This window comes from Cloeon dipterum, chromosome 2 (genome assembly GCF_949628265.1).
Source record: "Cloeon dipterum chromosome 2, ieCloDipt1.1, whole genome shotgun sequence".
Taxonomy (NCBI): domain Eukaryota; kingdom Metazoa; phylum Arthropoda; class Insecta; order Ephemeroptera; family Baetidae; genus Cloeon; species Cloeon dipterum.
In genome coordinates this window covers 17,954,581-17,978,487 of record NC_088787.1, presented here as the reverse complement: position 1 = coordinate 17,978,487, position 23,907 = coordinate 17,954,581, and the positions used below count along the sequence as shown (strand labels likewise).

Sequence of the window (23,907 nt, the reverse complement as noted above, 5' to 3'; positions counted from 1 at the left end):
CTCACCTCCAGCCGACTTGTTAAGCTCAGCGTGACGAATGGCACCCTCGCTTATTTATGCGATAACAATTTATTGCATTTTTATCCTCGTGCGCGCGTATAGTGCAGCGCCCGTCGTACGGATATTTATTTATTCTCGCGGGCAGCCAGCCTCCAGCATGTCGATCTGCTCGGAAAGCGGAAGGGACGGCATCATTGTGCCGATAAATCAAACTAACGAGCGTGATCCATTTCCCGGGCCGTATTTGCATATTTCCCAGATATTTTACATCTTTTACTCCGTGTTTTGACGTGAACGGGATCAAAAGCTCTACAATCAGCCCAATTGCTTTTCTTCTATCAAGCCGAAGAGGTGCAAGGCCCCCGATCTCGTTTCCGAAACAGCAGCAGCCGCAGAATGGATGATCGAAGGTTGGAGAGGTTGCTGCTTCGCCGGCAAAGTGTGGGAGGTGGGTGTGGAGATTCTTTGTAAGAGGATTAATCGCTGCCTTTCGTCTAGCAAGCCGCTTTTCTGCGGAAAACCAACAGGATCAGCTCGCTAGATCCGTATAAACTTTGAATTTTTCATTTTCCAACACGTGCACAGCACAGCCATACGTCACTGCTGCTTCTGCTGCTGCGGTGCAGGCCATTGTAACGTTTTATAGTGCTCTTATTTACAACCGCCTCAGGAACGAAATCCTATCAGAAACCATTATGTACATTGGCCCATATCAAAGGCGGAGATAGCTGTGTATAATTTAACCGCATACAGCGAGAAAAATACACGTATACATAAATAAAAGCCGGCTGTAATTGACGAATACACGAGAACACGGCACGTTCCAGCGCAGGGTTGCATGCCAACATGAGAGAAGTGATATTTCAAACGCCATTCTTCGCTGTTGGCTTCCACTCGAAACAATCTTTGCTGAATCTTGTGAGTGAGGCGGGTCAGAGGGTTGAAAGTTGGAGCAATTAGGCAAACCTCCAGAATGAATGAATGACAAATGACCATTGCACAAGGGCGCAAGAAGCAGCAGCAAACCAACTCTCGGGTGGCGCGGAGGCGGATTTCACAAGAGCCGGCGGGCAGTAATAAGGGCGTGAAATGGACCGACGACGAATGCCAGAGTGGATTAAATTTTTAATGAGGTTGCACACTCAGCCGAGCCAGATTGAATTTCTGACCGATTCCGATTGCTCCGACATGCAAAAAAAGCTGGTTGCCAACAACCGTGATCTTCTGCGAAGGGTCACAAAATCGCATTAGCGAAGTTACGGCTAAACGCAATTTTCACAGGCTTGCGCTCGCCGTGACTGACGCTGGCAGCAGTGTTTCGAGACCAACTTTTGCGCCGTTCCCATCACTTGCACTTGCGTTGTGTGATGCTCAAAGGACAGACATATTGCGCTTTGCAAAAAATGTACAGCCCTGTTTTGCGCTAGCTGAGGAAATTTCCCATAAACGCCGCAGATGTTGTGTGCGATGCTTTTTGCATTATCCGACCACCGAAAGTTCGATCAAAGGCTCAAAGCAATTCAACCAGCTTTAACAAAAACTACTGAAGCTTTGTTTTGCATTTAAAATGAGTTCTCTCTCCTCGAATAAATATTTGGAATTTTATGCCATCATTTGCCACCTGTATGCGATATTATATTTCTTCACGGAAATTGTCGATACAATCCGGGGTAAAGGTCAATAAGGAATACTTATAATGCTATCTAACGAGACTGTTTCGTATTTTTTTTATTTTACTGCCTATAGAATATACATAGATAAAGGTTGGTTGAGCTTTTTCCCTGACTAAAGAGTCGAGGCAATAATTTCATCTGATGATTCTCCACGGGGGTTGTTCATTGTAGTCACTAAAACGCATTAAAATTGTAAAAATAGAGGACAGAATTGAAATACAAACAAAATATATAATTTCATTCTTTGAAATCTGTAGATATAGTATGACGGGATTAAGGATATATATATATATACACTATTATACACCTTTATTGTTATTGTGCTCATCAGAGTTCGCAAAACCCGATTTTTTCCGGAAAAATCAACTGCATCGTAGAAAAACTATTTTTTGCGATTTTTACTGAAATTTTGCGTATTTTTCCGAAACACATGCATTTGAATAGTAGATCATAAATATTTTAATGTTGGATTTTAATTCCGGTGTCAAAATAAAATAAATTTATAAGTGTATTAAGATTTTATCAAAATTTTCGTAATCTCTGTCTTGTTTGGTGCAAAATTATTTTTTTCGGAGGTTCAATTCGGAAAATATAGGAAAAATCTACCAATCATTAGGTTTTTGCCAAAAAACCAGTTAATTATATATTATTGCGCATTGCATATAGTCAGCGAACTCTGGTGCTTAGCAATGAGTGCGCAGTCCATCGTTTCCGACGGCTGTTGTGATTCAAAATCCTCTGCAATTAGGGTTGCTATGGATTTTGTTTTGAAGGTAAAGTACTGCTGATGAGGCTTGAGGGCCGAGAGAGATTAGAGATGATGTACGGGACGAGAATGTGCGAGATAATGTTTCTCTTCATTTACTCCCTTCGAACCACACATCCTTATTTATAAACTAAGAAGAGCAATTAGTACCGGATTGCAGGAAAGTAGCAATTATAGATTCGATCACGATTAACTCCAGCAATTATGGATCACTTGAAAATACCTATGCACATATACCACTTTCGACTGGCAAAGAGGATAAGGAAAATGTTGCCCGAACCTTCATGTCTATCAGAGCACTTTCCAACAGCTCTGCTAATTGAGCATAGCAAGCAATATAATTGGGTTAATGTCGTGTTATCACCTTGCGAATTAGGGGCGTAACTTTGCCAGCTCGTCTCTACGTGAGTTTCCGTGGAGAACATGATCAGTTAATGCTCAGTGACGCGTTGAGTCGTGTAATCCGATCGAACAATTATCACGGAAAGATCCGTTGCAAGATTATACAAATGGTAAATATGGATTAGTATCATCTCTGTCGTGTTCGATCAAAATGTGCATTTCACTCTCTAAACAAACGCCGTTCCTTGGAGATAGAGACTAAAATAAGCAAACCAAAGGTTCGTGCTGACACCGTGCAATAATACAATTCTGGCTGTGAATATGGACACCGGGCGATTTACCGCTGGTTATGGCCCTAAATAGATTTATGCTCTGCCTGCTGATAAGCGCGTCCTTACCTTGTTATAAAATGATATTTGGTATGCAAATTTTGAGGTTCTCCATTCGGCACGGGCCGAAAGCGTCGCACGGGTTCCTCCTATCCACAGGACTGTTAATTAATTTCGACTAAGCGCTCTGGGAAGCCTGGGCTGCGCGATTAGCATCACTTAAAGCCTGTGGCAATCTGTTCGCCAGGATTTTGCCCACTTCACACGCGTCCATATTGCATTTCGCGGGGGCATTTAAACAAGCCAGGTGACCCGGTGCTGCGCCACGAGAGAAAGCAAACATTCGGCCGGCTGGCTTGCTACCTGTAAGAAGAAGCGCAGGTTGCATACCAAGCAGTCGTCTCGTCAAAAGCATTCCTGGCCTTTTGCAGACGTTTCTCCTTTGAAAGGAGCAGCTGCAGCGAAATTGCGTCAATTTATTTCCTCGCGCCGGCGTTGGCAACAAATTTGACAAGGCCAGACATCATGCGGCGAGGCGATCTTTTCACTTCCGATCGCCGATTCATTTCGGGCATTGCTGCGGTTTGTCCGTGTGTCATTTCGCCCGCCGCCCGCTGCCTTTCCGGCCGGATAATCTGTTGAGATGTGCGCGCGAGTGACCCTCGAGCGCGTCCGCTTTTTATTGCCGGCCGGCCGGCCGGGCAGCGGGCGGCCGGGTGGCAGAAAGCAGAGAGGCGCCCACCCGCCCGCCATACATCAGTCTCGGCAAACAAGAGTGCAGTGCAGTAATAATTTATATGCCCGCCTGTTTCAGCTGGAGGAAGAGAGGCCGAAGGCAAATACCCAGTGATGGTCTACATCCACGGCGAGTCTTTCGAGTGGAATTCGGGCAACCCTTACGATGGCTCCGTGCTCGCCAGCTACGGTGGGGTCGTCTTCGTCACCATCAACTATCGACTCGGCATTCTCGGTGAGTCTTTTTCAACACCCCCCGACGACGACCTCCCTCGGGGGCAGCCACACTCAAAAGCGACCGCCTTTCTCACTGCTCCTTGTTTAAATTCTTTTCCTCCCGTTTCTCTGCATGGCCTTTCGATTTTGAGAAAATAACTCGCCTCCCGGCCATCGAGCGTCTACCATCTGCGTGCGTACAGTGTTTGTTTTAAGCGTCGCCGCTCTTTAGAGAGTGGTGGGTATTTGCGTTTTCTTGACAGCTCTCCCAGAGAGTTAACTTTTCAAAAGTTTGCATCACAAACGGCTTTCCGTTCGCTGCTGATACTGCTGCAGCAGGGGGAGCAGTCTAAATTATGAAGGGGCAAGTTTGTTGCTCCGGCCTAACGCGCTTTGCTTGATTCTCCTCGTATTGAAATTCGCGGCAGAGCTTTGCAAACTTGTAATGCTCAGTTCTTATTATAACGAACTGTATTCCACATACAACAAAAAGCAGAATTGCATTCTAAATGCGGAGAGCAAATCTTGATATGTTGCCATGTAACTCACAAACTTTATAACTGGCTGCTTCAGGTGTTCAGGGAAAAATTCCAACGTGAACTTTGCTTTAAAAGTCTAATTTATTAAATTCAATGACTCAAATTATTTCTTCATTTTTCTTCGTGGCAAGAGTGAACTTTCATAATATTTCTTGCAGACTATGTGGCTTAACATTTACTTTGCTGTAGAGCTTTGCAACTTTTTTTGAAAAAGGTATGACAAATATAGCACAAGAATATATCTAACGATATAGTAACTTAAAAGTTGTCTGCATTTTATTTTATTTTAAAGGCAGATTTGTTAGTTGTCTTAGAACAAAATTTGTTATTTTTCTAATGAGAGTTTCCACAGAATAAAAGATTCTATTCTTTTCTTTAATTTTCATTTAGGACTGCGATTTTTCCTCATGAAGAATTATGAAGCTAAAAACAAGGCAAAATGTATTGTTTCCTGATTTAAAGTGTTTCTAAAAAAATTGGTTTTGGCGAGAGCAAAACATTTTTCAAGGAGAGCAGCGTAATATTTAAATTTAGGAGACATTTCTTGCACAAACAGAAATACGGATACGATTTACTTGAAAATAAAACGTTCAGATAGCAATCATCAATTATTTCCCGCTTTGTTACTATTTACATGATTTTTGCCGAACATTTTGGCGTTTCAGAAAACAAAATAATTAAATTTTCGTGATGTGTGCGTAAAAGAGATTTGCAAGGAGAAATCTTCAAAAAAGAATTATGCAAATAGAAAGCATGGAAATCCGAGTGAACGGAATTCAAAACTTCCGCTCAGTCATCAGTGTCGGAGACTGGCCATCAATCATTTTGGTGACATTCGTCCGACTACACGCTCGTGTGCCGTGACTAATTGCCCCGTTTATTATTGCCCATTATCATTAATTACCGTTGTAGCGGGTGAAAATAAAAGCCGTTCCCGATAGCCCATGAATCGAGTTATCGCCGCCACTTGGAACCGGTGGCAGTTATGCAATCCGCACGGCTCTCGTGCGATCTGGTTGCCTACGTCTAAAACATCAGGCGCCGCCGCAGCTTTGGAAAGGGAAGAGGATTTTCGCCGGCGGTGACCATTTTTTCCAGCGAGCGCAAATCTGTCTGCCGAAAAGCGTAGGTATAATCTCGGCAGCCGTCCTTTTTCAATTTTTATTGTTGTCGGTGATGAATGGGCGGAGGAAAACGCTTATTCCGTCAAATCACCGCCGGCATCACAATACATTCTCGCTCGGGGGCGCGTAACAACGGCCGCTGACGCGTTTATTAATCTTGCAAATAATATCCGGGCCATTATCTCATTGTTCCACTCTGTCAACTGCACATGATCAGATTCTCAACGGGCGCGCTCGTCGGGCGCGCATTTTTAACGACAGCATCACACGAGTGAGTCATTAATCTTGCACCCGCTGAAAGTTCACATCGAAAGATCAAGTGGCGATAAATAATTTGGCTCCATCTTTTATTTTTTGCACGCACTGTCCTCGAGGGTGTGCGCGACGTGAAAGTGGGCCAAACTCGCATACGCGCCCGGCTCGGGCTTCCCCCGCGTCGGCCCAGCCCTCCCGCCCGACCAAGGCAACCAATTTTGCAGCCCCCCAGAGACTCGATTTCCTCGGCGTTGTGTGTGTGTGTGTGTGTGGCACGACTACTTTTGTTAGAGTTCAGCTCGATGGGCTGTAATACGGCTCATTTTGCGCGCAAATTGCACCTTTTTTGCTCTCTCGCTGCGCCGGTCTGGCTGCTTCTTTCTTCCTGCACTGCAGCCGCCTCGAAAGAGAGCCTTGCCGCCGGGGCAGGGGGTTCAGGGAGAACGGGGCAGCAGCTTGCCGCCTTTGCAGGCCGACCGAATGCTTGCTTGCTGGGTTTTAGGCGGGATAACAGGTACTAAGCCCGGCGTCCGTTGGCCGACTAAGCTTTTTACTAAAGAAAAACAGCCGTGCGCAAATGCCTGATGATGAAACTGCGAGCTGCCAACTCTCCTTTTTCGCCCCGAAAGCTGATTTTATTAGCACACACGGCACCAAGCCCAGCAGCGGCAGACTGCTTTCGTCGGGCATTCCGGCTTTTGAAAAACATTCCATTTGCTGTAATTAGGCTTATCCTTATACCGTAGAAAAGCGTCTGGCTAATTTTAGGAGTGTGCGTTCTTACCAGCGCGTGCTGTTAAAAATAATTGTAGCTCGCTCTATGTGTAGCAACGAGAAAATTAACATTTCACTCCACGGCGGTTACTTTTAGTACGTAGGCTGCGAAATTGTAATTAATTCTCATTTATTTTTATGAAACTTGTTCTCCTTTTTTCAGTCACTTCTGCATTGCGAAACTGGAAACAAATTTTTTAATGAGATAGTCAGGACATTTATGTGCGAAACCAGAGCGAAATTTGCTTTATTTATTGTTTTTTATCTTACATGTAGTTGCAATTTTATGTTAATGTTTCGTTAGGCATTTAAATAAAAAAGCAAACAAACAATGCTGAATGTGCTCTAAATGTATATACGTATGGAAGATATAATATACTTTATTAGTAGATGGTTGGGGTGAGGAATGGAGAAATGGTCGTTCTCAAGCGCTGTATGTGCTGTTCTCTAACTAGGACGCGACGAGTGAGTTCGCCGTCCGGGCAAGCCAGTGGAGAGAGAATAATGCAAAATACAGGCGTTTGCTGCAAAGGAAAATATATTTTTCAATGGTTTCTCAACGAGTTAGTAAATCAGAAATGAATCGTGCTGGGATAATCAATTTTTCCATGAAAATAGTAAACTATTTTTAACCTCTTTTACAGTGCAATAAAGCCAGTTTTGTCGGTTTTCTAGATAATTAACCAACGTTTTTATTATCGATTTACATGAGCTTAATTTCGCACATTTTTATTCTTTGCTTTAAAATATTTTTCATAAAAATGACAAAATTGGCTTGAAATCTTGAATCAAAACCAAATTAATGATTTAGCAAGAAGTTAAGTTAATATAGACGAATCTAGCAGTTTTTAACCAATAATATGGTTCTAAAGGCTTAAAATTGCACGAGTTGCTCCTATGATAGTTGAAAAGATAAGATAAAATATAAAATGGCTGTCTAAGTTTCTCAGCCCGACAAGAATACTAATTTGGAAAGGATTGAATTAATTGAATTGCATTTTGTTCTCAACGAGCGGAAACTTATTAAAAATAATTAAGAAAGTTTTGTATCTCGATTAGCCGGCGTCTGTTTAGGACTTCAAAGGAGTAAAATTGAACCTAGAAACTCCACCTTCTTACCGGCTCGTCGGTCTTTGTGTCGAAACTGATGGATTTCGGTATCTACTGCACGCACTGAATATAACACCCTAATTTAGGCGAGATGTGCACCGCATTCAGGAAATTTCTCTCCGGGCCAAGTAGGCAGAGGCACTCGGCTTCTTTTGATAAAATTACCCGCTCCGCAGCACGCCGGGCGAATGAGAAGTAAGGAGGCCAATATGAGGTGGCTTGTTTTGTTCTCTGCGGCGTGCAATCAAGTCGTCAGCGCGCAGGCTAGAAAGAATGAAAGAAAGCAAGCGGCCGGATTAAATGCGAAAATTAATTTCGGCTTTGTGCAAATCATCCCCTCTCTCGAAAGCGGCTCTGCGTTAATCATCTGGCAGCTCGTTGAGTGAGTATGTCTGAGCCGTCGAGGCAGAGTGTACAGTACACACACACAACACAGCACGGAGCGCGTGCAGGCTGCGAGATTCGGGCCCAAAATCAACACGGTGCCGCACACTCGCTCCGGCAAGTTTAAGGATATCGCCTGCGCGTATATTTCCAAGATAAAGATAAACTCGGCGTAATTGATTGCTTTAAAGGAGAGCGTTGAGGGCGGTGGGCCGGTCTTTGCTCTGCTCTTTTCGCTCTTTGGACGCTGGGCACAAAGCGTGGCCAACCCCCACCGCATGATATTGCACACACAAAAGTCTGGGCCGCTCGCTGCGCCTACAAAGTGCTGTGTGTGTACATACAATATAAGCCGCGCGCGCAAAATATATTGCCTGAGATTTAGTATGAAAGGCGGGCGCTGAGCTGTTTTCTTGCCTCGACGGGCAGACCACCACCCATGCGAGCCGGAGATTCTGAATTCCTGCACTTTTATTGTTTCCAGGCTTCTTGAACGCCAACACTGACAGGTTTATGAGAACGCCGGCCAACTACGGCCTCATGGACCAAATTGCGGCTCTCCATTGGGTGAAGGAGAACATTGCGGCCTTCGGCGGCGACCCCACCAACGTCACCATCGTCGGGCAAAGCACCGGGGCCGCGTGCATCAACCTCCTAATGACATCCAGTGCGATTCCCGATGGTGAGTACATTACGCCTATCTCTCTCTCAATTGGTCCGCATTTCACTCGGCCGCCCCTTTCGCATTGCCGGAAATCGGGGCCAGCAGCAATTTCGCACGATCAATGGGAAAGAAGAGAATCTGCTGATGGAAAATGGTCCAATATAAATTCTGGGCCGGTGCGAATTTAGCAGAGGGAATATTTAAACTGTCAAAAGCACTCATTTAATGAGGAAAACGTTCATACTTTCCAGAAAATAACAATCCCAATTAGACCTTTTTAATGAGCCATTGGATCATTTACAATACGAACCGCAATATTTTGTAAGCTTGCTCCACAATAGAGTCTATCGCTATTTTTGGTCGTTTCAGAGCCAAAAATCTGATCCCTTATTATAATTTTTACAACAAACCTATTCAACTTCATTTTTTTCTTAATTCTTTGAAAGAGCAACCGTTTTCCTTTATTGAAAAATATTTACTCGTTGAAATTGTTACGTGCTTTTCCAGAATATCTCCTTCAATATTTGCAATAAAAAATAACGAAACTTATAACGAGGGATTTGGTTACTCGCTTATTCATGGTTCAACACAATAAAAACATCACACGAGAACAAAAAAGCAATAGAAATGGACTAGAGGCAATGGAACGGGGGTCGTTTGCCCTTTTTGAGCCTATATAAGCTCCATGCAAAGGAACAGAATGACTCGCATAATCCCCATACAAAAAGATTGGATCTGTTTGGAGCACACCCCCTTGCAAAGAAACTCTGTTGACAAAGAAGAGTCGTTCAAATTTGACGATCGTGGCGCACTGGACGCTGGCGAAAAAGCCGCAGTGTTAGAAATGCGTCTGTGCAAACATTTTATTGGAAAGATCTCCCAGTGGTTCAGTTTATTTCTTTTTAATTACAAAAACACAGTTCGAATCGCGATAAAACGCGTTAAGCTCTTTGCAGCACTGAATCACATGAAAAGAGGCATTATCTATCGGTATATCGCGGAACAATGGAAACAAATCATTTGTTTATTTTACAATTGTGTTCAATTTACAAATCACATATGGAGATAACATAGCAAAGCACTCACGTACACATTGCAGCATTATATCAACCACACAAACACACACCTCGCGACTGTAATGTACATATGTATATATATGCTGCTTGGCGCACACATGCGCCCCGTTCCACATGCAGTATTCTCTGAAGGCGCGACATACCCTTCTGGCCTGCTTTTTCCGCGTCCAAAAATCGAGATGCGATGTGTTACCATCCCCAAGGATATTACAAAATTACGTACACACTTGGCTGGCACATAAATTCCGCTCGAATTTTATTTCCACCTTAACTCGGAAAACAATCCCCGTCCTTGGGGAAATTCCGCAGACCAAAAGAGCTGTTCATCTTTCCCCTGTCCCCGATCGTCGTGCGAAGTGAAAAGGAGTCGCTCCAGTCTCTCTCTAAACGAGATTTCACGACGTGCGAGAAAGAGGAGCAAGAAAAGCCAAACATTCGGCCGGAAAGAGGACTGTAATTGGCAATTTTTCAATTATCGAATGTCGGCGGGAACTGCGTGCGTGCTTAAATTGCCGATCCAAACAGCAAGTTAAAACTTGAGCATAGCAGCTGGATGAGGCTCAATTTTCTGCTGACATACCCAGGCAGATAAAATTTCCTCTCTAGACTGCTACCAAATCGAATATGTATCAAACTTTTCCGTGCGAGTGGGCGTGAGCTTGATTTGATTGGGAAACCTTTCCAGCTGAGCTCACAAATAATCACATTTGGTTTATTATTCGATCTGAAGCGCGTCTGATAGTACATACACACACGCTCGGATTCAATCTTTCGCTATATATTCCACCGAAAAGACCCGGGATCAAACGAGTCAGCCTTTGAACTGCTGCAGAAAAGGCAAATACACAAAGTTTCGGCAGAATGGTCTGTCCCGTGGCGCGCCGTTGTTGTTTTTGTTTTACATTTACGTATAACACTGTGCCAAGATAAAACATAAATTCAAGAGGGGGAACAAGTGAATTTTAATTAGGACAAAATATGTGTTCACCCGGCAACAATGTTGGGTGCTGTGTGGATAAAAACAAAGTAAGCGCTCGCACCGCATTCTGCCTGGGCCGTATATTTTCAGAATATTCATTACTTTCCCTCCGCTAGCTGCGCGCACGAAGAGCAATGTTGAAAGCGAAAGAGAGTGAGTAAATCTGGGGAAAATTTAATTAATTCTGCTCTTGTTTCTGATAAGAGGCTTTACATAACGGAAGAAAGATGTGGAGTGCTCCGGCTGCGCGTCCGCCCAAGTATGGTGAAATAAATGTAAATACTTGCAAAAGCATTCATCGCGTCTCCGCGCCTGCCACGCGCAAAAAATCGACTTGCACAATTCGGAAAAACTTGTCGTCCGCGATATTCCCGGTGGCTTCTGTTGCTGGGCAAAAAATTTAATATCAGTCTGTGAAAATTAAATTTCCTCTCGCCTCCAATTTTTTGCAAGCGGTCCAAAATTGTCTCTGTTCTGCGTGGAGCTGAGCAGTCCGTAATTAAACTTGTGTAACAGGTACTTGGGCTAATGAAGCAGCAGCCCGGCCAAGAATCTCAATTTCCCCGCAGACAGAATCGCTCGAGAATCATTGGCTTTTTTGTCATTCAGAAGCGCCTTTGCTGACGAAGTCTCTTAAATGCAGAGCAAATTTGATTATGCGAAGAGACTGTTACGCCGATTTTTTCCTTCGCCCAACCGACTTCTCGAATCCCTTTTAATTAGCAGCGGTGAATAATTTATTTTTGCTCAAAAGTTTTCCGCCCCTTTGTAAAGCATCCTACTACTCGGCGGAGGAGATCCATAAATTACCCAGGAAACGTGATGAATCGCTACGCTAAGAGTCTCTTGCTTTTTTCCGAATAACATTGCGCTCGGCAGAACGTGCAGGCAGCCAGCGAGAGGTCGGAATAAATGAAATATAATTTGAGTCGCCGCTATCACGGGAGATATTGCTGCAGGCCAAATAAAAGCATTTTATAATAAAAATGAAATAAAAAGCTATTTTTCTGTCCAACCGTAATCCCATTTCGTGCGACGCATTAGACGCAAAAAGGCACAACGTGATTCCAATGTATTAATTACTTGCCACTCCGCTTTGCACCACATACGTGTATACAAACACGCTATTGTGTGTCCATGAAACACACGATGTAGTCGATGTGCGGGGATGTGAAACAAACAAGGGATGGAGGATGGAGTGCTATAAATAATTGCGCTAATTTTCTTTATCCATTCAATGGAAATACACAGTATACTTTAGTTTCAAAGCGAGTGTTTTTCGTTGCACTGAACGCATCACAGACATCAAATAAACTTTACTGAATGGTGCTTAAAATATCTTTAAATCCACTGAAAATGTCATTAAATGTGGAAATTTATTCTTATTGGGATTCGAAGGAAGACATACACTCGCCTGAAAATATAGGTACGAACACCGTAACATTTTTCTTTATTACACCAAAAGGAATTATACTGGATGATAAACGCGTGCCACCAAGATATCCATATTTCTTCTGATTTTTAAATATATTACAACCTTAACTTGTCACTTTATAAAATGGTATTGAGAGCGATTGCAAAGATGGGGCACATGGGGAGGCCAAGGACTTGCACTGCAGGTTGCCTAGGCCGACAGGCGTTCACTGTAACACTACTTTAGATTTAATTTATTCCACCAAAAGCCTGAGATCAATTTGTGTTGCCAATTGATAAATTGCATGTTAATTCAAGCGATCTATATAGAATCTAAAAAAATATTGACGTCACTTTCAAAGTGTTCGATATGCTTGCTCATCATACAAGGTCCCATCTTCTGTATATAGTTCAACAAGTTCCGATTTTCTTTGTCCCTTCCAACTTCTTTATAAAAACTTTTTTGCACGATTGCAAGTATTCCCCGACCATATCTTTCAAGGAAGCCCAGATTGCAGTTCTTTATGAACAATACGTGAAGTAGAATTGCATGTTTTTTGCCGCTGGCTTGATGTCTTCAATATAGAGAGAAACTTGAACTCGTGTGATCGCCATCCGCCGATTCTCTCATTTTATTTACCATCTCAAATCTTCATTATTTGGAACTGTTTTTCACATCCCTTTTTTGTACATGTGCTTCGAGGTTTGCAGCGTGATTTGTCAGATAAAACTCAATTAACAAACAACATGGCGGTGTGCAGAACGACATGAATGGACTTACTTAATCCGTTTGCATTCAGCGCTTTTTTTAATTATATGTCAGCAGCGTGTAAATAAAAAGATTACGGTCCGCCGTGCTTAATGGACGCACACACATAAATACATGCACAAACTGTACAGTGGACACGATCGTGCACGGATTTTTTTATATATATAAATGGATCACAAAGTATTACTGCCGTTACCGAGCCGTGGTCGTTTCGATCCTTCAGCTGCGGCTCGTGTATCGGTCTAGTCGATACCGGATAGTTTTGCTTTGAAATTAAAGCCCGGAAGAAAAACTGCGACTGTGTCCACAAATGGAATCACGCTCTCTTATCGTTGTGCCGGTGTTACAGCAGAGAGCTTGTTAGTTCTGCGCAACACTTCGCATTTGTCCCCGGATTGTGGACTCATTATTCCGGGGAAAAAGAGCTGCATTTCCTAGTGATTGAAACGGGATTGTATATGTATATTTACATTTTCAATGCAAATAGTTTCCAGTTGATCGATTCCTACAATTTTTTGCGTGTTGCAGTGAAAACAAGCATGCAGAGGAGTGTAATTTAATATGTTACGAGTAGCTCATGAGAACGGAGGGAGTGTTTTTATTCGTTTGCATTGAAATGTTGACCCAGTTTTGAAATTTAAAAGCTATACCATATAAGCACTCTACTGATTCTTTGTGCTCGTGTTTGATGCAGTAGAGCAGTGTTTGAATAAATTTGAACGGAGAGTAAAAAATCCATTATCTGAGCTATATCTCAGCATGCGCTGAATAAAAGAGCACAAACACCATTCTATTCTGAAATGACGTTAAAGTAGGATAATTGCTTTTTAGGGGGCGGCTTAATTCGCGGAATATTTCTTTTCTCTCGGGTAAAAAGCTAATTTGTGCGTATTTCTCGTGGGTCTGAAAACTCTCTAAATTGGTATCATTTTGTTTCTCTTTTATCATCATGATCAAAATTTGATGCTATATTTTTGTGAGCTCTATCGAGCGGGTTTAACTGGAATAAAACTCTAGCAATTCTCAATAAGGCTGTACAGAAAAATTTTGGAAAAGTCCTTTCAACATTTTAGTTGAAATACACTCTAAAAATTAAATTTGCGAGAAAATCGGGCTTGCATTCGAATAAAGCAGCGTGCTTCCTCACTATTTATTATTTATTTTCCTAGAAGGGAAATTTGCCTCATATTTCGCACACTGTGTGGGATAGATCGCGACGATAGGAATTGAAATCAAGCGAAAAATCATTGACAATAAGCCGATTAGTTTATATGAGAAATTGTGCAAAATTTCATTATTGCGCATTGTTGATAATTCCAGGAACAAATAGACTCAATGAACCACTTGTTAAAGCCAACGATGCAAAATTTTCTAAATTTTCGGTCTTTTAAGTTCAACCATGTAATAGCTGAGTACAATCTTAGATTATTTTCAACTGATTTCAGTCTGGTGGCATCAAATTAGTAAATTTTACATAAACTTATCCTCAGTATGGTTCAATTTTTCGACGCAGGATTTGAGTTAATATGTCAAATAAAGTAGACTTTATCCTCCCATTTTAAATCCTAATCAGATGTTTGTTACCTTTTAAAGCTTTTCCCGCTTTACGTGTCGATTACGGCTCCGTGTCAACCCGGGAATCCAAACAGCCGTATCCAATTTACCCCAAACAATGGGGTGTGGCACAAAAGGTGCACCGTCCTAAATGTAAATACAAATTAAATCACGTCCTGCGTCGAGCCCGTCTGGTCTTTGTCTCGTCGATCCGTCTAATCTGTTTGCGTAGCTTCGATCAACACTCTGCGCGCAGGGACGACATTTCAAATCGGGCCAATTTGCCAGCAAACAAATCCGCATCGACCAAATAAAACGGAGTTATCAGATGACAACAACTCTCGGGCCGCTTGTACAATAACTGTAATTATAATTGGCATGCACCAGCGCACTAATGTTGTTGAACAACAGTCGCACTTGATTTCCGCAGGGACATAACTGAGCGGCGGCGGCGGCGCTGGCAGGGCGGAGCCGCCTCTTCACTTGTTTGTTGACTTTCGGCCGGCCAAGTCGCTGCTTTCGCGTTCCATTATGCAAACGCCCGCTCCCACTGATGCGACTTGCCATTAGCTCTATTTGCCCTGCACTAATTATTCATCCAAATCTCGCAGGCGCGTTTCTTGCTCGCGTTTATTTCGGGCCGCACTCGCGCTACATGTTTTTGCGCCGACTTGTTTACTGATCACGTTTGTTGAATGCTTCCGCGTCTAACGAGTTTCTCTGTAATTAATTTCACCCAGCTGAGCAGATAGTTGGCTGTTTTCTAGACGAGCTGACATAATTGGATTGCACAAGCTGGCTTTCGTATCGCTATCAAATCTGGATGGCGCATATTTGCAGGAAAATGGAAAATACTTTTTTGTGCCTCAAAACACACATACTCGAGCAGGCCTACTGAACAGCTCTCGAAAAGGTTGAATCTGTTATCTGGCACTTGAAGCGTAATATTTAAGACATTTTTTGCTCTCTATTGTTGACCCTCGGTGATCCAATTTGCGGACGTTTTTGCTCATGGCAAAAAATTCCTGGAATCTTTGTAATTCGGGGCAGATTTGATTTCATAAAAAAAAATCCTGATTGAAGTTTTAAAAAACTAGCTGTGACTGGTTTCCTAGTTAGACACAGTCAGAGAGTAATGAAAATATATCCATATCAAAAACCATTCCAGCAAGCGCTGAAATGATCAGAAAAATTATTATATGATTTTTTTCCTGCCAGCGCAATTTTTAATTAAGTCTGCATGTTTACTTTGACTAATTGGAGGGCAAAATATTGTCTGAAAACGAACTGGAAAATAAACATTCATAGATTAATTGTAAGAAAGAAATACATACACAATTTTCCTCATAGAATTTTCACTATTAGCTAACCGTCTCAGTCAGCCGCACCAGCAGGCAAATTTTGGGTCATGTGGGCAGCCGCCAGCCGGCATGAATCTGGCTAAGCTGCGCCAGCCATACGCCAGCCGCCGGTGAAAAAGGGTAAAAAGTGCGGGAGAAAAAAGCCTTCCGGCCCTTCAGGGCGTTAAGTACTATCAAACTTCACGTTAAAAATATTGTCAGCCGCCGCCGGGCAAAAAATACGGCTAAGCTGGTCCCGCCAGCCGCCGCCTTAAAAATCGCGGCTGATATCCCTATCCATAATTTATTTTTACATTGATTTTCTCTCTCTCTCTCTCTCTCTCTCTCTCTCTCTCTCTCTCTCTCTCTCTCTCTCTGCAACTCAGTAAACGAACCATACATTTTTGCAATAACGTCATACCTAATTTGATTACGAACAAAAAATTGCACGCGTATATCAGGCAAATTGATTAAAGTTCTTTTCCATACTCACCACACAATGGCCCACATACACTCGCAATGCTGGTTCCCAGACAGACGTTTATTGAATTGGCTGTATATTTCATTCACAGCGACAAACCTATTTATCGCCGCATATTACTCTCTGCATGGTATGGCGTGTTTGGAAAAATCAAATTAATTTGCTCTTGTCACTCGGGTGTCGGGTACAATGCCGGTTGCATAATTAACAATGTCGGCTGCGCCGTTTTGAAAAATGCACAGACCATAAACATTCGGTTCGTCGATAATTCACGTTTGTCACATTGCAAAAAGGTCAAAGGAGCAATTAGACGGGCCGCATCAGCTTTCATTTGGCGTGCACGAGCATGTTGTGCCTCCATTAAAATGTGACACGTGCGAGAAAGTCGCGAGCGATTATTCACTTCGATTTCCGTTCCGTCCTGCCCGCGGCATATTGAAATCTTTCCTTTCAGTTTCAATTTTCCAATTCCCCCAAGGCAAGCGACGGGGCCAGATTTCGATCTGGCAGGCAGGCATGAGGCGCGTTTCCATTCGGCGCGAAGCCGTGTAGCGGCAGAGATTATTCGCACACCTTCTCACCAAGAGCAGCCTGCGCCGCCACATAATTAGACGGCTGCTCCGATTTCCCGTGGAAGCGCATATTGTGCCGAGGAACCAATTTATTTGCTCGCCTGCACCCAAGTGGAGGCAGCAGGCGCCGCGAGCTGAAAAGATGCGCGCGATCTCTTTGTTCCATTATTCATTACCAGGCGGCACATACACACCCCATCAAGGAATCAATAAATCTGGCGCACGAGAGGTGAAGAGCAATTTTTACTGCCGACGACGATGCTCTCCGAGAGCCCGCATCTCAAATGTCCCAATACGTATCTTCCATTGTGTCGGTGAATTGTTTTTGCCAACGATATACAGGATATTGGCAACTTGAAGAAAGTAACTCTCGCATATAAAAAGATCGATTTTAACATGATTTGTACACATCCGTATTTTTCCTATGTAGGATAAAATTGCTCCATTTCTAGTTACACCTCAAAAGATAACTAGTTCGAAATTGAATTGATCTCTATTGCAAATTTAAATAAACAGCCTGGTATTTGATAACAAAATAATAAATTGTAAAATGTCTTCTTGTCTACAATTCTCAATAGTGAATCTCGAAAAGCGTCGTCGAATTTGTATTCACTTGAAATGCAAGAGGTGGGAAAATACAATTTAACTTGCTCAAGATTTGACGAAATGTTCATGCTGAGCCTCAATTAATTGAGTTGAGACTGCTGTTAAAATAGAAAATAGTTTTTTTAAGTTAAACCAATATTAATTAAATTACATATTTGGTGTTTGAAATTTGCTGTTGTTTAATTAAATAATTACTAGCAGAGCTTTTCAAAGTATTTAGAGCTATTAGATTAGTTTACTTTGGTGTTTTGTGGGAAACTCGACACAAATAGGAGAGCTGTTGCCATTTAAACTAATTTCAAATTTTATTTTCTTCTTGGTGCAATAAAATTTCTGGTACCACTACTCCCCCACAAAAATACAAGCATGGGAGAAAAATGCAACTCAATATTTCTTAGCATTATTTGTCTCCTGTTTTAATTTTATTAGGGGAGTGAGAGGCCAGGTTTTCGGTTTGTGCCCGCACTTAAGACAGCTAGTAGGCTATGTTCAAAACGAATTGTGTTCATATTTTTAGAATTATATTTTTTTAATAAATTAATCACTTTTTAATCGCCGAAGACAGAAACTTTGTATATCTATGACGCATTCAAGTCTGATGTCTGATACACCACCAATTCGCTAGACTGGAAGCATTATCTTCCACCATTTCTCCGTCTGACAAGCGGGCAAATTACCAGAACACCTCCTCCTCTGACTCTATGTGCCACTATTCATTTCCCATGTTGGGGAAATATTGTTCTTTCGCATGACTCTGGCAATTCCGACGAACAATAAGCGCTGACTGCAAGACGCCGGATCAACATCGATTTTGTTGCACGGTGAGTGTCGGCAGAAATGAACTGTGTGTGTATGTGATATTCCTTCCTCGCGCGCCCATTGTTCGGCGCCGCGTGGGATATGAAAGATGTATATGCGTGCTTTCTCGCTCACTCGCAAAAGTTGGTTCCCTCCCACCTACTCTCTCGCTCACGATTGCTAATAATAACGCCCTCGGCGCATTACTTTGATGAAGAGATCATTCATCAGACTTGTCGAGCCAATTACTTTTGCGCCGACTTCAAAACATATTTTGTGAGTTTTCCGCTCGTTGAGCGCGGTGTGCTTCTGAATGCGCGGCACGACGCACGGCCTGTTTGACATGCAAAAAAAGTTGAAAACTTTCTCGCAACTCATTGATGGCTTCTCACGGTTAGGGTGGGTTTGTAAAAGAGAAACTTGACTTTTGTTTTCGTAAAAAAACCGAGGGACTCCAGCTGAAAAATTAAAAATCAATTAGGCTTGCAGCCAAGACTAGAGTTTTTGGTGGGCAAAAGTTCCACCGTCGAATATCAAGAATGCTTGCAGAAAACGCGCCCTTGCACTGAGATTTAATCAATAACCAATATTATCGGCATTATGGTGATCTATAGCCCCTTTTTAAAAATGCCGTCGCCACAAATCTGCGAATCAGAGACGTTCCACCTGCTCTACATAGCAGTGCGAAGTGAATTTTATCACCATTGCGACCTTCCTCTGGGCTGTTCCATTAGCCTTAATTTAGTGTATTCTGCTCGAAACTAAATTGGAGACTCCCCTGAGCGTGCAGTCTTTCTACACACTTTGTTTGTTTGTGTTAAGGCGCGAGAAATTTTGTACTCATTTGAAACCAACGCCGCTTAACAAGGGCATTAAATTATTTTATATACTGAATGCGGTAAAGGCGGCTTTCCCTTCGCGTCACGTAATTTGCAGTTTAACTGGCGAACCAGAAATTATGGAGGTGCAGTGCGCGTAGACGAAAATTCGGAGAGTTAGGCTACCTGTGGAGCATGGCTGCCGAGAGGTTGCATAGCTTGCATTTCCAAGTTAATATTCGATAAAATAAATAGCTTACGAAATAGCTTTACTGTGATTGGAATTGACCGAAAAGCAAGATGCACGGCACGAGAGACTTGAAATTCTCATATAGTAAAGCTTGCCGTTTGAGCCACACACAGTCAACGTTAACAGCACTTCAAATTCCAAACTAAATTAGCAGCAGAGAATTCTGCATCAACGGTCGTTCAAAATGTTCGACTGCTCACATTTATGGATAATTTAACATTCATAAAATTTCCAGCGCAGGCATTTCTTTTTTAATTTGAATTTTATGTTCAATATTATCTGGTTCCCGGGATCAAAATGCAGATGTTAAAACTTCAGGCCCGATCATCAAAGCTGGTGAAGAGCATCACGCATATTACCTGAATTGACGCGACTCTCTAAAAACCACTCAAATATTTACAAAAGAGACTGTGCTCCCCTCGCTACATTTAGTTTCTAATTCGACTCCTAATGAGTGCTCTCTTCAAATCAGCTGTTGAGGTGGGATCGCACACGTATAAAGTTTAATTGAAACCTCACCGCAGAGCTGCTTATCATTTTGCCACTCCCTCCCGATATATAATCCCCCGGCATCCAAACGAAGACGGCGGCAGCGGCAAATCCGCAAAATGATGAACCGCACGCATATATGCACATACACATAATTGCACGTATAGAAATTCTCGGCGGCGGCGACGGCGGTGGCAGCGATCCTGCGGCAAAGTGGAGAGTACGCAATCAAAAATTCAACCAGCACGTTTAATCTGCAGCGTGTAATTCACTACTATTTTTAAGCCGGTGTGTGTGCTCGCGCCGCCCTTTGTCACTAATTAACGCAGGATTAGTCGGACCGAGCAAGGGGTCGGTCCCTTTGCAGCAGCAGCAGCAGCAGAGACCGCAAGCAGGCGCACTATATATAGAGCTTTCGCAGATGATATTCGGCGTGTGCTTTGCGAGGATTTATTTACACGGCGACGCCGCCAGACGCGCTGCAAATTTCGTCTCTCTGCTCTCTTGCATGCACATTAGCGAGAGTGCGAAAGCAAGCAGCAGCAGCAGCAGTGCGTTGTTTCGCGGCCTATCGATTTTGGAACGGTGTCGGCCGGGGCCACTCTCTCCGGAGAAAGACAAGCAGTCTTCCACACACTGCTTGCGGTCGACAGCCGCTCATTCCAATTGCATAAAATTAATTACCACGCCCGTTGCCTCTCTTGGGTGACTTCAAAGGCGTGGCTGTACAAATATCCTCATTCGCCCGTTCTCATCACGGGCTTCTTTGTTCCTTATCTCGCGACTTTTCCGCGCGCTATCTAATTCTCGCCACTGACATTTTCATGCTCCGTGTTTTCCGAGAACATCCCAGCTCCCCTGAACAAATTAAAGACTCTTGCGTGTAATTATTCGTCGGCTCCCACGCACCGCCCCGCTTCGCCGCACAAACACATGCAAATATCGCGAGAAAGAGAGGCAAACTTGCTTGCTTCCATCCCAGAGCTCCACGCACGCACACAAACTGCCTCCAATAAAAACACATCGCAAAATGATGGGTGTTGATCGATAAGGGGTTGTTTGAATTCAACCCACGTGGTGAATTTCAGACAGTGCTAAATTTGTTTCGCTCCCAGCCTCAATACCCCTTTCATAAATAGCTACCTGTGGCCCTTAAAGCGATTAATTTTCCTCGTTGTTTATGAAAACATTTTCAGACGAATATAGATGAATGATTTATTTGTTTGATATCTGCATGAGATGATTTGCCCTGAGGATGTTGCAACATAATATCAAATGTTTATCTTTACAAAAAGTCAATCCATTAAAAAACAGTTCAGCATAATACTAACGTCAATCAATGTATATGCTCTGCTCTTCATTTCCATTGTTTTGTTATCTGCGTTTTTTCCTGTCTCCTCCCGCAAATACACTGAATCTGCGTAGTTCCATTGTGGGAGGAAGAGCCGTCAGCAGAAATTCTGCGTGTCTTCACAACTCAAGTGGCTTTGCTGGGTTATTCGCCCCCTTTACTATCTATCGCAGTGCCTGAGGGACACTCTCAGACATTGCGCTTTGCCAAGCACAAATCACTGGCCTTTGGGCTCGTATATTGTGTTGGCCAAGCGAAAAGAATCGCTACAGATGTTTACTGCAGAAAACACTTCTGCATGGAAACTTGCAAGATTTACTGTATTTTAAATTAAAACGAGCACAGTTTTTTAAAGACACTAACTGTAAATTAATGTAAATTATCTTACATGATTTAATTAACTTCAGTGTAATCCACTTCTTTAGAACACAATCTAAGCAACAATAAATTACTGGCAGTATATTACAAACCTACAAGGATCCTATTAGAGAGAAAACAAAGAAATGAAAGGCAAGTGAGTACGAAATGGTACACTTATGTTGGCAATCCATTTACTGGTATAATGGTATAATACATATTCTTTTAAAGAGGATTTATGCTTCAAAAGATCGAAAAATCCTTGTTGCCAATAAATAAAACCGAAAATTTACACACGTATGAGTATGATACTTTTAAAACTTTGGCCACACACCGTTTATGTGCTTTTCAAGTAGATAGTTCACTGTCTTCATTCTAGAAGCCGTATTTTATTTCGTAGCGAAGATCTCTCCCAAATTAATATGGATTTGGCACCTGCTCGAAAAGAATCTAAATCAGCCATAAAAAATAGCTCACGCAGTAAATATTGGTAAAATAGCTCAATTTGAATTTTTCATGGTCTTCTTTTGTCGATTGCACATTGTAGAATGGTTCAAACAATTATGTAATTCGATCAACTGCTTATTGAAGCCAAAAATGCAAATAGCTAGTTGTACTGCTGCCTAGCATCAATTCTCTACACATATTTTTCTTTCTTTATTTTTATACATTAGCTCAAAATTTGTATGTAAAATTTAAGTCAAATTAAGCACCGAGCTTTTTAGTTTACTACACGTCTCTCATTTTTCCTCTTTGATCCACTTTCGCATATATAAATATCCGAAAATTTCCACCAGCTCGCCTAAGCCTTCAAAATCTTAATTTAAAATTCGATTAGGATGCTTGAAAAGGTGCTAAAGGCGTGAAAGTGCTTCGCAGGCGAACAACTAGTGCAGGGGTTGGCTTTATTAATTTTTCGCTTCGGCGTCTACAGCGCGCGGGATATAGGCGGTGGCATCGCCAATTTATTAATTAAGTGTCACCGCCGCTTCCTCGGCGTGCGTAATATTGATATGCAAATGAGCAGTCGGCAAGTTGGTGTGCCGCGGGAGCAGCGGGCTCTTCCGCACTTTGCACAAAAGGGCAGGTGCCATTATTACTTTTGACACCGCAGATTTTTCGCTTTCCCTGCTCTGCGACACACCGGCCGGACTTAACAGAGATTCAATGTGACAGAGCTGAATTTCATCAACCCCCATCAGGTTCATTTTTTTAATTTTCCCACTCTCGGCTTCAGCCGACATGGCGACCCTTTTTATCCTAGGGTGCATAATGGAAGAAAAATGAATGTTTCGCCGCGCGCAGTTGGTTCGAATTACTTGAATATTCATCTTTTCAGCGGTGCCGCCGCCGCCGCCGTCATGCTGAGCTTTAATTTGTCCCGGACACATTAATTTTGATCTGAGCGCCGGCTGAATCCACGTAAGCCCGCCTGATTAGCCCGTCATTTATTCCGGAGCTCTGAAAACTTGGCCTATGCTGTTTCTTTTTCCCAGTTCTGTGCCGCGCACAAAGCACACTCCGGCGCGCCGGATTATTCGCCGTGAATATAAAAATGGAAAGAAAGGGGTGAGCCGGCGTTTGTGTGTGTGTGTGTATGTATGTGCGCGCGAGGCGAGCGCCGACGGAGCAACTTTGCCACATAAATTTTAAATGTGTCATTAGACTTTCAAATTAGTCCAAAATAGCTGGGTATAAAATGCAGCGCTGAAAAGTGAGCGCGGTGTGCCGGTTTCTCTATGATAAAAGGCAGGTTGATTAAGGCGGCTCTTGTGCCCACAAGCATTGCCGTACAAAACATCTCTGCGTAATAGCCCCCAAATTTGGTGTTCGCCAACTTTTGAATGCCAAATTAGCCATTAGGTCAAATGGAAGTTCAAAGCTTTCTTCCACTCACTTCCGCTAATGGCAATATGTTTGAGTGCTTGATGGTTCAATAAAGCAATGCTCTCGCTCTTTTAACATACTGGTTTTTTCGTTTCAATTGTCTCTTTGATAGAATTCAATTTCGCTGGTGATGCGATTTTCTGGAATAAAAATCCACATAACTATTCATGAGGAAAAGTTCTAGCGGCACAGGTAGCTAGTAAAGCACAGTAGTTGTGTGTTTCCAGTTTGAATCTTTCTTTTCAAAGAAAAAAAC

General features: G+C 42.7%; 1 protein-coding gene across 1 annotated transcript in view; it reads left to right on the top strand.

Moving 5' to 3' along the window:
- Nlg3 (Neuroligin 3) overlaps nt 1–23,907 on the top strand; it is a 51,126-nt gene that overhangs the window by 11,669 nt on the left and 15,550 nt on the right. The window contains exons 2-3 of the mRNA XM_065478001.1: nt 3,925–4,080; nt 8,732–8,929. Of these exons, the coding sequence (XP_065334073.1) occupies nt 3,925–4,080; nt 8,732–8,929 (354 nt within the window). The remainder of the gene's footprint in view (nt 1–3,924; nt 4,081–8,731; nt 8,930–23,907) is intronic.